Source organism: Chiloscyllium plagiosum, unplaced genomic scaffold (genome assembly GCF_037043375.1).
Source record: "Chiloscyllium plagiosum isolate Xiang-an unplaced genomic scaffold, Cpla_swu_hap1 HiC_scaffold_5, whole genome shotgun sequence".
NCBI lineage: Eukaryota > Metazoa > Chordata > Chondrichthyes > Orectolobiformes > Hemiscylliidae > Chiloscyllium > Chiloscyllium plagiosum.
Genome location: NW_028270143.1, coordinates 87234247 through 87249900, shown reverse-complemented (window position 1 = coordinate 87249900; position 15654 = coordinate 87234247). Strand labels below are relative to the sequence as shown.

At 39.6% G+C, this 15654-nt stretch overlaps 1 protein-coding gene across 10 annotated transcripts in view; it reads right to left on the bottom strand.

The window, feature by feature from the left end:
- LOC122550039 (sickle tail protein) overlaps positions 1 to 15654 on the bottom strand; it is a 720789-nt gene that overhangs the window by 169810 nt on the left and 535325 nt on the right. For all 10 annotated transcript variants that reach the window (XM_043690462.2, XM_087987428.1, XM_087987424.1 and 7 more), the window contains one exon: positions 6697 to 6895. In XM_043690462.2, the coding sequence (XP_043546397.2) occupies positions 6697 to 6895 (199 nt within the window). The remainder of the gene's footprint in view (positions 1 to 6696; positions 6896 to 15654) is intronic.

Here is a 15654-nt window from a genome sequence, read left to right as displayed (position 1 = left end):
AGGACAAGTCTAAACAGGTAGTTTCCATTATAATAGAACAAACAACTGTACATGCCAGAGATCGGAAAACAAAAAAATAGAAATTGCTGGAGAAACTCAGAAGATCTAGCAGTGTCTGTGGACAGAAAATAGAATTAATAGAGTCCTTCTTCAGAATCTAGAAGCAACTAAAAAAAATGGTGTTAAAGGAGAAATAAGTGGAGACGGGGCGAGAACAAATGGTAGCCAGATAAATGGATTGTTGATAGTCAACCTGGGAAGAAGAGAAACTAGATAGATGATAATGGGGTGTATGAGTAATTGAAAATGGGTTGGGTACTTTGAAAGCAACCCATTCATGATGGGACCTAGGGTCATGGGTATAAGTAATAGACAATGAAGGGGGGGGCGTTCATGCTCTAAAATTGTTAAACTCAATGTTGAATCTTGAAGGCTGGAAGGTCACTAAGCAAAGGATTACATGTTGGTCTTCCAGCTGCTCAGAAATACAATGAGAACATGCAAATATTACAGTTGCATCATAAAATACCTCAAGGTTCCCTCATGAAAAAAAGATCTGATTAGAACTTGTGCTCAGCCTGGTAAGGAAACAGGACATAAAGGCAATTGAAATGTAAAAAATTAAACAAAAAGTCAAGGGGACAGACATATAAACTAGTGAAAGGTAAAAATTGCTTGATATCACAATATTCTTCTTTATTCAGCATGACTAGCATACGCAACACGCATCCAACTGCAGTGATGTAGCTTTGATAATACACCAAAGACCACAGGACTTTCATAAATAAATGAATTTACTTGGGCCAAATAGATATCCTTTTCTGTAACTTAATTAACAAAAATAATTGAACACTTTGATGTATGTTGAAAGTCATCAAATAATTCACTGCATTATTTTTCCCATTTATTTCAAAAGCCATCATGTACCAGAAGGTACTCAGAAGGATATCAGTAAATTCAAGTCATCTGTGACAAAAGTTGATAGAATTTTATAAAAATGGGTAATACAAACAATGGTTTGTTTAGTAGCAATGTTTTGTGCTACTCTAAATGAATCATTTCACCAAAGAAAGCAAGACACAGTTATGCCTGCCAAAGCTGAAGAAATTCTAGGTGATGAATGATCAGACAAAATGATGAACAAGTCATTCCCAAATTGAAGCCCTATGAATTCTGAAGTAAAAGAGAAGGGAATAGCATTGGCAGGTGAGTGTGTGGCAAGGGACAGCAGAGGTAAACAACAGTGATTGATTTTGTGGCAATGGAAGAGGTGAGGGAATAATTGAGTAGTTGAAGTGTTGTTTTAAAAGGGTGGAAGATCAGAAGAGAATGAGAATGAGAATGTCTGGGGAGGTAGGGAAGAGCAAGCGAGGAGTAAGAATTTATAAAAAACCAAATGAATGCAGTTTATAACCTCCCCCACAGGTAGGTTTTCTCATGCATCAGGAACAAACCTCTAAGTAGGAACATACGATCACAAGTTTTCCATTGTTCATATTTAAAGAGTTCAGGAAGTGGGACAAAGTACATAGGAATAGCTCGAGGCTATAATCAATTCCTCTTCCCTCTTGAAGGCAAGGGTGTGAGGACATTTTAAGAGCTATGGCTGGTCTTAATTTACCAAGTTTGATCAACAACTTGGCACATGGGAACCAAAGGTCACGTAACACACTGCTGTGTGTCACATAGTTCTGGGTTTTATCAATTCATAAAAGTAACTAATTTGCATATTTTTATTTTGCACTCCACTTTGTCACACAGCAAAAATCAGTACTAAATGGAACAGAACAGAATACTCAGAAAAAATTCCTATAGTCACGGATACACTTGACCTGTAGAATTCAATAACTCAAAAATGGTATATTTCCTTAACTTAGCAATTGAGGAATACAAAATTTCAAATCTTTTGTCATGTTTGTTAATTCTTCCTTTATATAGCTTTTTAATAGGAGAAAACAGATGGCAGCACAGTTTCAATAAGATACCCAAGAAGCCACTGAAAGTATTTAGAATTATCTGATCATGAGCTTGGGTGTGTTGGTGTTCAAATAGACACACCTGAACAAGAAAAGTTTGCTGAAAGCATCCAATGTATTTTACATGGAATCATAGAATTAGAAGGACATTCATGTCTGTATGAGCTCCTGGAAGTACTACCCAGCTAGTTCCATTCTCCAGTCTTATATGTGGTCCTCTTAATCCAATACTTTCAAATATATATCCAGCTGTCTTCTGAAACCGCCTATGGAATCCACCTCCCCCATGTAGTGAAGTCGCCCGTAGCTCTCTTGCTGAATCTTGAAATTGTGACGTCTATTTACTGGCATTGAGTGGCATCAGAACTGTCAAAACTGTTCATAATTGTGAACATCTCAATAGGTCCCCTCTTAATCTTCTCCACTCCAAGGAAAATAAGCTCCATTTCTCTAATCTTTCCTTGTATCTAAAATCCCACATTCCTGGCATCATTCTAGTAAGTTTCCTTTGCATTCTGCCCAGGTGGCATGGTGGTTCAGTGGTTAGCACTGCTGGCTCAGTGCCAGGGACACAGGTTCTATTTCAGCCTCAGGTGACTGTGTGGAGTTTGCACATTCTCAGTGTCTGCATGGGTTTCCTCCGGGTGCTCACGTTTCCTCCCACAATCCAAATCTATGCAGGTTAGATGAAATGACCATGCTAAATTGCCCACAGTGTTCAGGAATGTGTAGGTTAGGTGCATTAGTCAAGGGTACTGTAGAGTAATGGGGAAGGGGTTTAGGTGGGATACTCTTCAAAAGTGTCGGTGTAGACTTGCTGGGCCGAAGGGCGCGTTTCCACACTGTAGGGATTCTATACGTCCCTATTTAATGTAGGGATTCTTTAAGGCCTTTAATGTTCTTCCTTAAATAAGATACTGAGAACTGAACGCAATACTCCAAATGTGATGTGACCAATGACTTGTAGGGGTGTGGCCTCACATCCTAGCTTTTATACTCTCTACCCTATTTATAAACCCAAGGATCTTACAAGCTTTCTTAACAACCGTTTCCATTTGCCTGAGCACTTTCAGAGAATTATGTACATGAACCCCACGGTCCCTCTGCTCCTGTACTCCCCTCAATTTTGTACAATTGAGCCTGTACTTTTAATCAAAATGCATTATCCCACATTTCTCTGCATTGAAATTCATCTGCCAGGTGTCTGCCCATTTGGACAATTTGTCTAAGTCCCTCTGAAGGTGCTCAGCATCAGACTCACAATTCACTATTCTCCCTTGCTTAGTATCATATGCAAACTCAGGGATCTTAACCCTCAATACCAATCCGATTAGATTCCCTACAGTGTGGAAACAGACCCTTTGGCCCAACCAGTCCACACTGACCCATTTCCCTCTGACTAATGCACCGAACACTATGGCCAATTTACCTGACCTGCACATCTTTGGACTGTGGGAAGAAACCAGAGCACCCGGAGGAAACCCACACAGACATGAGGAGAATGTGTCTGTGTGGAGTTTGCACAATCACCCAAGGCTGGAATCAAACCTGGAACCCTGGCACTGTGCCACCGTGCCTCCCCACTTATAGAAAAATGCTGTAAACATTGGCTTCAGCACATTTCCAACCAGTGAGATTTTATGGATATCCCTATTCATTATACCACTACCTCTGAAAACCTCTAAAATATTAAGATGTTCAAAAATGATTTCCATTAGATGGAAAAATATTTATAACCTGCTGAGACTGTAACATTAACACCATATGAATGGTTTATTAGCAAGAGCACACTTCATGTACACAACTTAGTCTGTGCTACACTAAAAATCCTATACTTCAGCTGAAATTTCTACTGTTTGCCCAGATTCCAGGACCATCTGGAAGTGATGTTTGAAAGGGTTCCTACTTAAAACAAACTGTTGAATCAGATGAATATAAGGAGGCTTAGAGTGTTAAAGTATGTACTCTAGGGTGAATCTCGAGTTTCTGACTTCCGTTTGTTTACATGGGGTTTTATTTGTTTACTCTGCAATTCACAAGCATTCAAAGCTATATTTATGTGAGGTTTGGTCTCTCACCCTTATGTCTAAATACATGCAGTGACTTGGACATGATGGTGGTCAGAGTGTATTTACATCTTAATGGAACTTTTACAAAAACAATTTGTATTGACAGAGCACTCCGTACATCTTTACAAAGCAGTGAATAAGATGCAAAGAAAAGAAATTTCCCCTTAGCTCCATTCTGCTAAGTAAAACAAAAGCTTAGCAAGCTTTTGAATAGTGTTTCTGTGCAAGGTACAAACACCAGTGGTTGAGCAAACTTACAGGTCATACACACAGGAATGATTATGGTATTGAGAGGGGGCAGGAAAATCGTGGTGATGCAGCAAAGCTTTTTATTAAAAAAGTGAAACGGAAGGTTTTGATAGTGAATTAGTAGTGGCATGCATTAAAGTCCTGGTGGCAATGCTGAAGAGATTGAACTCAAATGTGGCTAACTATTGAAAGAAGAAAGTTCTGTTCACAAAAGCTGTCAGAGATGCCCGAGATTCAGCAACATGTGCAAGTTTCAGATAAGATGACAAGGTCAGGTGATTGGTTAATCAAGAGCCAAATACAAGCAAACAGGAGCCACTGGGATATCTTCAGTCGGGCTACCCTGAACTGAAAACATCTTTACCTTCACCTGTAAATTCTGGACAGCTGTCCTCAAAATAGGCACCTAAAATTCTATAAACCCCTGTGCTGAACAATTGCAAATAGTAAAGGGAAGGAAGAGCACCCAAGACAGAGAGGGATGGAGGCGGAAGGAATGGGTAAAGGTCATCTTGGGAGAATAAATAGCTGCTCATAGGGACCGTTAGTACCTGACAATGAGTTGGTTATCACAGCAGCCCGTGTGATGCCCTCACTGCATAAAAGGTTTGAGGTAAGGACATGGGAGAAGGTGCTCAGGCCCTAAAATTAGGGAACTCTATATTGAATGTATCAAAGTGGCATGCCACACATTGATTGGTGCTAGGTCCCCTGCTTTTTGCCATTTATATTAGTGGTTTGGATCGGAATATAGGATGTACAATTAGTATGCTTACAGATGACACCAAAATTGGCAGTGTAGTGGACAGTGAAGGAGGTTACCTCAGAGTAAAACTTAGAAGGGAAAATGGTCAAGGATTGACAGAAGGAGTTTAATTTAGATAAACACGAGGTGCATGTTGGTATGGCAAATCAAATGAGCCGCCAAAGGAAGTGGAGGAGGCTGGTACAATTACAACATTTTAAAAAACATCTGGATGGCTACATGAATGGAAGGGTTTAGAGGGGCATGAGCCAAATGGTACTCGACTAATTTAGGATATCTGGTCACCATGAAGGAGTTGGACCAAAGGATCTATGACTCAGTCATGAAGCCCTTAGGGTCCCCAAGCGGAAAGTGTGATGCTGTTCTTCCAGCTTGCACTGGCTTTGCTGAAGCACTGCAGCAAGACCAAGTCAGAAATATTGGCAGGGAACAGGAAGCTCAGGGTCATTTTTGCTGACAGAACATAGACTGACCACTTTGCAGAGCACCTATGTTTTGTTTCCCCAGTGTAGAGGAGGCTACATTGTAAGCTGCGAATATAGAAGGTTAGATTGAATAAAGTGCAGGTAAATCATTGCTTCATCGGAAAGATGTGCCTGGGGCATTGGATAGCAAGGAGTGAGCAAGTAAATGGGACATGAAGATGAAGTCAAATATTTAAGCACTTTATTTTTATTCTTTTATACCTGAAAATGGTGCCAGATTGTGGTGACAGAACACTCTTCTGTTTTATCTCCCTTGTCAAATGTGACAATTAATCATTCATTGATCCCCAACATTTTTAGGATGCTATTCTTGTACTCCTTTGTGAAGTCAGAACCAAAATATGTATTTAAACTTGTCTGCATCACTTTTCTCCCCCATTATAACTTCCCTAGTTCCTGACAGCAAGGTACCTGAATTGCGACTAGAGGTAGTACAGAGATATTGTCAATTTCAAAGACTAGGAAGAGTTGTTTAATTCAATTGTTTACTGAGGGTCCTATGCAAACATAATTTGTGTTTTCATAGGAATTCCAAAGTTTGGGACATTTATATTGACAATGTTTAAAAAATGGAAAATTATTGCCTCACCAAGACTTCATGGTAAAGCTGATTAAAGGCTTAGTTAAACGGATTCCAAATGTAAACCATTGCAAACAAATCCCAGAAACTTCACATTCAGCCTCAAATTGTTACGTTTTCAAGCTATGCCAAAATCAGTTGATTCCAGTTTAGTGTCTTGAAACTACAGGATCCACAAAAGGTTAACACTTCACCAAAGAAAAGGCACTTTGCAGCTTAATACAGTAGGGGGATACTTTGTCACAGTTAAATGCAAATAGATTTTGGCATTAATTCTTTAAATTATACTATGACAGCTTTGGAAACTTCAACTGAAATTTCTAAAAATAGGTGAGACTAGTTTGATCAAAATAAATTCCTACTTGTGTATCGAAAGATTTCATATATATATAGGAAAACTTCAATAATGATAAGCAAGACAACCGAATCCAAGCGACATAATAAAAATGCTTTTCCTAACATTCAGATGCCACTTTCATGGTCTGAATAGCATACTTCAAAAGATTGCAGCATGTCTGGATGTGTATGTTGTATCCTCTGCAAACAAAAACATTTGACACCATTTGCTTACCTTAAATCAGATAGTTCATAGAAGACATTTCTTGCCTCATCCTTAATATATACAGCTACATTTTGAGATTCCAACATTTTCATTGTGAGCTGCTTAGGGAAGGCACGTACGAAGAGTGCATGAACTGTATCCATAGTTGTGATTTCATTTGGCATTGCAAACTGTGTCACTTCATCTCCGTATTGAAGATACAGCACACCTAAAGACCAAAAAAAGGTATTAATCATGTAGATGGAGTCAAAAATAGGTACATTGTAATTGTTCAATTCCAGTACTGTTACAAGTGAACAGCAGTAAAAAAATAAATATTTCACACACTGGATGGTTCAGCCGTGGAGCTTAAAACACTGAACTGCACGAAAAGAAAAAGATCCTAAATTCCAATTTGTAACCTATTTTTTCTCAGCCACAGTTTACATTTGAATTTCAATAGTTGGCTTTAATTTCCTTTAATAAAGTGAGGGAAGAGTGGAGAGAACGGTCTCTGAAGAATCCGGTTTTCAGTAGCTGTCCAATTAGCATGTGGACAGGAGACTGTGCTTATCTAAAATGCTACATGCATTCAATATGATCTGGCAGATAGCAGCTGTCACATCTTAGATATCACAAATGCAAGTGTGGCTAAGATACATGCTGTAAATCCAAAGACTATTTTAATTTTCTTCTGACAACTTTTATACAAGAAACCCTTGAGTGAAACACAAGATGCTGGAAATACTTAGCAAGTCTAGCAGCATCTGTGAAAAAGAGTTAACATTTCAGGTTGACTGTTGCATGAAATACAGAAAGTAAAATACATATTTATGAGATAACTGAAGCAGTCCATTCTGATACATAATGTGCACTGTGTGGACCATCAAGCAGTTCAGTCAGACTGCTCTGCCATGCAGTCTCTTGATGGAGATGCAAGTATCTTATTAACTATTGCTTATGACATAAGCAAGCCTAAAAGTTTGTGCAAACTACTTTCATTTATCAAAAAGAGTTTCTTCTGCAGAGGAGAAATGATCCATCCTCCACATTGACATCGAATAGCTCCCTATACTGAAACATAGGAAGGATGATAGGTGGCAGCCAAGTATAAACCATCAGTGCTTTAGAATTATAGAATCCTTACAATATGGAAGCTGGCCATTTGACCACACTGACCTTCCAAACAGCATCCCAGCCAGACCCACCACTACCCTATCCCTGTAACCCTGCATTTCCTATGGCTAATTCACTACCCTACATGACCCTGGACACTATGGACAATTTAGCATAGCCAATCCACCTAACCTGCACATCTCTGAACTGTGGGAGGAATCCCATGCAGACAGGCGAAAATGCAAGCTCAACACTGATAGTTCACAGAGGCTGGAAGGAAACCTGTGACCGTGGCGCAGAAAGGCAAAAGTACTAACCACTGAAAGCAAGTATCACACAGAATAAGTCTCGGAACCGGTCTGACCTGAAACCATATGATATTCAGATAAAAAGTTATCAACTTGTTTATCTTGCATTCACTGTGTGCTTATAAATTCCTGATTGAATTGTTTTGAACTAGTAAACTGGTTTAGTTGCTATTAAAACCAAGTGATTGCACAATTTTCTTCTGCATCATCTAATGATTAACATAGATTTTTTTATTCTGTAATTCTACACCCAATCTGACAATGCAGCAAAGGAGCTGTGTGGAGAAGGGCAGAATAGTTCTGCATCTTGAAGGAGCCAGATCTAAAATCTAAGTATCCTCAGAGTTTCTAACTCTAATCCAATTGCTGCAGTTAGCTACATTAGATTAGATTACTTAGGTGACTTACAGTGTGGAAACAGGCTCTTCGGCCCAACAAGTCTGCACCGACCCTCCGAAGAGCAACCCACCAAGACCCATTCCCCTACCTTTACCACTTCACCCAACATTACGGGGCAATTTAGCATGGCCAATTCACCTAACCTGCACATTTTTGGACTGTGGGAGGAAACCAGAGCACCCAGAGGAAATCCAAGCAGACACTGGGAGAATGTACAAACTCCACACAGACAGTTGCCAGAGGTGGGAATTGAACCCGGGTCTCTGACGCTGTGAGGCAGCAGTGCTAACCACTGTACCACCGTGCTGCCCTACATCTTGCCTAACAGCCTCCATTCATTAGATTGCATGGTGGTTTTTCTCAAAACAGGAGACAAAGCAGGTGTCTCGGATCCTACAATTCCTCACCCGAAACATAAAAGAGAACAGTGACAGCAAAGCTAACTAATGGTGACCAAAGGTTTTGTTAGCTCACACAATAAAAGGTGGCAATGTGGGTTGCTGAGGATTGAATTTAGGTGAACTGTTGTGACAACATTCACTGATACAGGATGTAGTGTGGCAGTCCCATGACTCTGCACTCAATACTGCAGCAGTCGTAGAGGACAGATGTGTACATAGCCTCCTAGTTAACACTGCGTACACTCTTATCTTCAAATAAATAAGATACAATATTGTTCAACTAAAAATCACATAACTGGTAATATTAGCAGAGGAATGTAACTACACAGGAATCAGGTCATTTAGTCCAATTGGTCTTTGCTAGTTTTAATCATCAACATCAGCTACTTCCCAACCTGCTTGACCGAACTCGATCAAAATACTCTCCAGTTTGTTTCTCCCTTGTGTTTACCTCACTTCCCCTCAAGTGCATTAATGCTATTTGCTTTAACTACCTCAGGAAATTAGTAGGTTCCACATTTGAAGCACACTCTGAATAAAGGAGTCCATCCTGAATTCCTTACTGGATTCATCAGCAGCTGCCACCTTGATTCCTAGTTTGGACTCCCCACAAATAGAAACATTTTCTCTACGTCCGCCATACCCTGTTACAACTGGATGAGGAGGGTGGAGTGAACTCGCTCTTCCTTTCAGAGAGCTGGAACAAAGGCTGATCTTCTTTTCTCACATGTGGTTATACCTCTCTCCAATTAAAACAATTAACTAAATGGTTCAGCAGCAGTAAGAAATCCATTACAAAGGTTTTCTTGAAGAAAGGCCAGTTTTATTATCTGATAACCCAGAATAAAATGTCATGCCACATACGCAAATGCAGGTGCACAGTGTCCAGTAAGGTTAAAGGAATGTACAGTTTAAAATCCTTAAGGTACCCTTGTGATGTCAGGTATTAACCTGAAACTACAGCAGCGTATTTAGTATTTTGGATCATCATTGGTGAGTGCTACAGTTACAGGAGCTTCAGTTCTACAATTACAAAAAGAACTTGCCTGCTTTGCCAAAAACAGTTCTTTGAAATACAAGTTTGTTTTTGTGCATTTCATCTGTGGAGCTTCTTTTTACAGTTTGCTAATAGAACCTTGCTTACAATTCCAATATCTGAAAATTCTCATCAAGACACAAATCAAAGAGAATGAGGCCATTCTCATTCCTGATTGAGAAGATTAGTTTTTGTGTCTTTAACTAAAAATGTTGATTTTAGTTCAGATTGATTTCATGACGCTTGACTGACCTGTGGGATCAGGCAACTGCTATGGTCATTTCAAGTTGGTTTTTTCCCTTTCAAAAACCATAGCAGACTAAGTTTTTATAAAACATATGATCAAAATGTTTACTTTTATCATCGTGACAGTCTTAAACAATTCCAATAGGTCAATCTTGCCTGACAAGAATTACTTTGCTGTCCAGGTATTAAACTTATGAATTGTTCTGGTTATGTTTAGAAATTAACCCCAGTGCTTCTATTTAATCATCTGTATTAACCTATAATCTGAACAATTTATTTATCCAAACCCTGGATCCCTCTGTTGCACTTGTTCACTTGTTTTTCAAAGACATTTCCTATTAGATCATTTTCCAAATTCTTGACTTTTGTTACAATTTCCTCAGTATTAACTAAACCTCTCAAATTTGGAAACTCGAGGTACTGATATAACAAAGTATTGGTGACAGCAGTTACAATCCAAAAACGTGCCTCTGCTTTCTGCAGAAGAGAAAGGACCCTTTCTATTAGAAATCAAATATGTGAATGCAGGGAAAACATTAATCATTTAATACTACACACACACACACACACACACACACACACACACACACACGAAAGATAGTCTCTCAAGGGACCATTAAAAATCACCAAAACACAGCACGCTTTAGGTGAAATTAATATTAAACAAACACCAAATAAATTGCTGTGATACTAGAAATTGAAAATAAAAATTCAAAACTTGTGAACTAGTCTGAGTCAAGCACCATCCATATAGAAAGAAAAATAAAGCTATAATTTTTGGTAAATAATTTTATTCTGTATTAGTATTTATCTGATGTGTCACCAGGAACTTACATAAGAGTCAGGCAAAAGGTATGAGATGAATTGGTGCCAACTTGTTAGTGGAGCTTTGCAACTTTTGCTGCAAAGGATTCATTTCAAAAGTGCAGCCTACTGAAGCCAACTTATGGGCATATAATCAAGCAATGTTGTTAGGTGCATTGTCTCAGATTTCTCTGGGTAGGCTGGCAAATGTTGCAGAAAATCCATTTCCTACTTGTATCAAGATATCTGACAAGCATAGAGACCATTCTGTCCAATGAAGTAATTTCAGATGGCTTACATAGCGACCGTAACAGCTCAGGGGAAAATTACTGTTAACAAGAGATTACAAAATGTCACCTCACTCCTGCATCTTACTTTCAAGCAAAACTGCAGCAGTGCTGAAGCCCAATCTCAGTATGAACTTTCCACAGAAGAGGTACAGTTGTGCCTGGACTGAGTGCAGGGGGAATGTTCCCCAAATAGTTGCTTTGAATTTGTTTCTTGCATAATGGCCTCCACCTCCTCGCTCTTGTGGCAGCTGCATCTGCTCTATTCTTTACTGTTTCTACTTGTCATCCAGCCCTCAAGATAACTTAATGAGACCACACATGAGTCCAGTCAAAGTATTTATGAATCAGCAATCACAATCCAACAATGCAGACAAATTGTACTTTCGAGAATGACAAAGCACAATGTGATGTCCAGAAATTAACCAGCAGCCTGAAAATGACAAGACAACTAAACCTTCCAGTTGTGCACATTTAAAATATCTCTAGGTGATGAATTGCTCCTCCAGATGTCACTGTGCAAGTTCAACATGGAATGAGGCTGGAAGAAACATTAAAATCAGGGTAGTTCCTGTGTACATGGCATTCTATGTTTTGAATACAAATGCTACTGGAGAGATGTGATTCATTACGACGGATACCATCTTGCCAGCCAAAATGGACAGGTTTCCTGCCCACCACATTTGAGGAGAGGGAATTCATCAGGTGCCCAAAACATGGATGCATTGCCTTGGAATTTCTAGGCCACTGTTCTGATCACCTGGGTGGTCTTCATTCCAGATTCTAGGGAGGTAAAAACAATGACTGCAGATGCTGGAAACCAGATTCTGGATTAGTAGTGCTGGAAGAGCACAGCAGTTCAGCCAGCATCCAAGGAGGGCTTTTGCCCGAAACGTCGATTTCGAAGCTCCTTGAATGCTGCCTGAACTGCTGTGCTCTTCCAGCATCACTAATCCAGATTCATTCCAGATTCTGTTGTGCAGTTTCACCTTCTACACGGAAGGAACAAATGTACTTGCCAATGGCAGGCTTCCAATTTGTACAGAGGGACATGAAAGTCTCTAATCAACTTAAATTAATTTCCAGCTTATGGAGTCTTCCTCTTCCCGATCACTCCCCAAAATAGTGCTCTCCCCAATCATCGTCAAAATCTTCATTATGTACATGGCAATACCAAAATGTAAAATATTGACAGGGAGGAATTAAGAACAATTTGTTTGACGTGCAAGCATGAAGTTGCTGTGAATAATAAGTGACAGTCTCTGGCTTTAGGCAGGCTTCCAAAAAATGACAAGTACATTACTGAATTGCACACTAACTAAAAATACCCAGTGGTCTACATAACTTACCTGTACATCATAAAAGGTCAGAAGTGATGTTCACTGTTTGCAGAGTTATTTCTTTAGAACTTCTCAGATCATGAAGCAGTCCACATCTAAATACAGCGAGATCAGCATGAGCCTGCATATTATCCAAATAAATGCAGACAAATATCTGTGCTCCACTAGTACCCTGCATTGCTCTTCTCCAAAGAGATTAACAATTTCTCCTTGATATTTAATGCCACGTTTATTTGTACTGTTAATGTTAAAAGGTGGCATCTCTTCATCTCCTCTGTTCAGGCCCCTTAATGCCTTTATCTCCTCTCCTCTCTGCCTCCTTCCCGCCAAGGAAAATACTGACTTCTCCCAATTATCTTTGGGACAAAATTCCTAATCTTTGTAAACACTTTTTGAATTGATTTTGCACTCTCTCCAAACCTTCATATCCTAACAAAGTGCGGAAATCAGAGTTGGATATAATGCAAAAGAGGCTTAGAGTTTTATGCAAGTTCCGCATAACCTCCTTGCTCTTAAACTCCATTCCCATTAACCTTCCAATTACATACAGTTTATTAACTACTTTCCCAACTAGGCCTGCCACAAAATGGCTTAACTACCTATAGAGGGGGTCAATTTAGAATGGAAATTAGGAGACATTTCTTCAGCCAGAGAGTAGTGGGCCTGTGGAATTCACTGCCACGGAACGCAGTGGGACATTAAATGTCTTCAAGGCAGAGATTGATAAATTCATGATCTCGCAAGGAATTAAGGGCGACAGGGAGAGTTCAGGTCAGTGGCGCCGAAATGCCCATCAGCCGTGATTAAATGGCAGAGTGGACTTGATTTTGCCTGTCCTCGGATGCTGCCTGAATTGCTGTGCTCTTCCAGCACCACTGATCCAGAATCTGGTTTCCAGCATCTGCAGTCATTGTTTTTACCTCGATGATCCAATGGCCTTACTTCCACTCCTATGTCTTATGGTCTTATATACAATCAGGCCAGTGTTCTTGACCTGCTTTGGAGAACTGCACTCTTTAACATTGCCATTCAATTTTCTTTCAACCAAAATAAAGCATTTCATGTTACTTTGTATTGAACTTCATCAGCCAGCATCAAGTTAGTGGAATGGCTGCCTATTTGCTTCTCAGAGATCACAAAGCTTCCACGTTTTGTAGCATTCAAAAATTTTGAAAAATTGTACCCTGCAGTAGAGTTTTAGGAAACGCAAGGGTCACTTGGGATACTTCACTACAAAATTTGTTACCATTTCAAAAAGCACCCATTAACCAGTACTGCATTCTGTTCCTGGTCATTCAGCCAATTTGGCATCCATGTTGCTACTTTTCCCTTTATTCAACATTGTTCAGACATCTGCAACAAGTGTTGAAAGTTCGTGTATACATCAATCCATTTTACAACAAACCTTCAGCAAGATAACATGGTTTTCTTTAATTAATCTGTACTTGTCCTTACGATTATCAATTTTGTCCCATGTTGTTGCCTATAAAAGAAAAAAAGCCCCTTACATAGATTTTAAACTGACCGATTTGCTCGGCCAGTTTAAAATCACCAAAGTCACCAGGTTTCCTTTCAACACTCACACCATTCTGACTTGAAAATATAATCAGTACGTTCTTAATCATTCCTGGGTTAAACACCAGCATCTCACTACCCAAGGGCAAATTGTGAGCACCTTCACTACGGGAACTGAAATTGCTCAAGAGACAACTCAGCACCACTTACCTAAAAAGGCAATTAGTCAGAGTCAGATTCTTTTTAAAAAGTGAGAGATCAGAAAGGGTTACAGTTAGGATGCAAAACTCTAGTTGTGGCATAACCAGTCTTCTATAGAAGTAACATAACTTCCCTAATTTTATACTCAAACCATTATTTAGAGTCCAGGATTTCATATGTTTTGCTAACCACCCTTTCAATATGTGCTGCCACCTTCAATGATCTCTGCACATGAAAGCCCAGGTGCCTCTGTTCCTGCATATATATTAGAATTGCACCAATAAGTCTACATTATCTCCACTTATTTATTCCCTCTTTCAAAGAGCATCACCTCACCTCTTAGGATAGCAATTGGAATTTAATACAATGTCCTGTTACAATTAATCAGCATCATCCTCACTGTCTGCAATGCCTCCAAAATTTATCAAGTCACCAAAATTTTGAAGCTTTTCTCCATATTCCAAAGTATAATTATTTTATGTTCAATTACATAATCTTATCACTACACCTTGGGAAACACAACCATCCACCACCGTCTAGACTGAAAAATAAACATTTGCTCACGACTCGCTGTTTCCTTTCTTTAAGCCACTTCAGGTTACACCTGAAACGTCGACTTCTCCACTCACTGATGCAGCCTGGCTTACTGTGTTCTTGCAGCTTCCTGCCTGTCTATCTTGAATTCCAGCATCTGCAGTTTATTTTGGCTCTTTATGTACCATGATAACACACATTTGTCATCAATGAGGCTAAAGAGAAACTGGGCCATTATTTAGACTGAATCTCAAACATAATTTTATTTACACACGCTTTGCATTTATTACTCATCCTTAATTAACCTTGTGACAGTAATGGTGAGCTGCTGTTTTGATCCACTGCAAACGTTTTGATGTAGGAACACCCGAAAGGCTGCTAGGGGGAAGTGTTCCAGAATTCTGACCCAACAGCAGTGAAGGATGGTGAGATGGTTCCAAGTAAGGATGGTGAATGGCTTGGATGGAAACTTGCAGGTAGTGGTGTTCTTCTGTATCTACTGCCCTTGTCCTTGCCCTTCTACAAGATTGTGGCCATGGGTTTAGAAAGTGATGCACTGGTGAATTGTTGTATTACATCTCATAGCAGCAGTGTGTCTGCCTACTGTTTGTCAGTGGTGGAGGGAGTGAATGTTTGTTTTGTCGATGTGTCAAACAAGCAGGTAAAAACAATGACTGCAGATGCTGGAAACCAGATTCTGGATTAGTGGTGCTGGAAGAGCACAGCAGTTTAGGCAGCATCCAAGTAGCAGCGAAATCAACGTTTGGACAAAAGCCCTTCACCAGGAATAAAGGCAGAGAG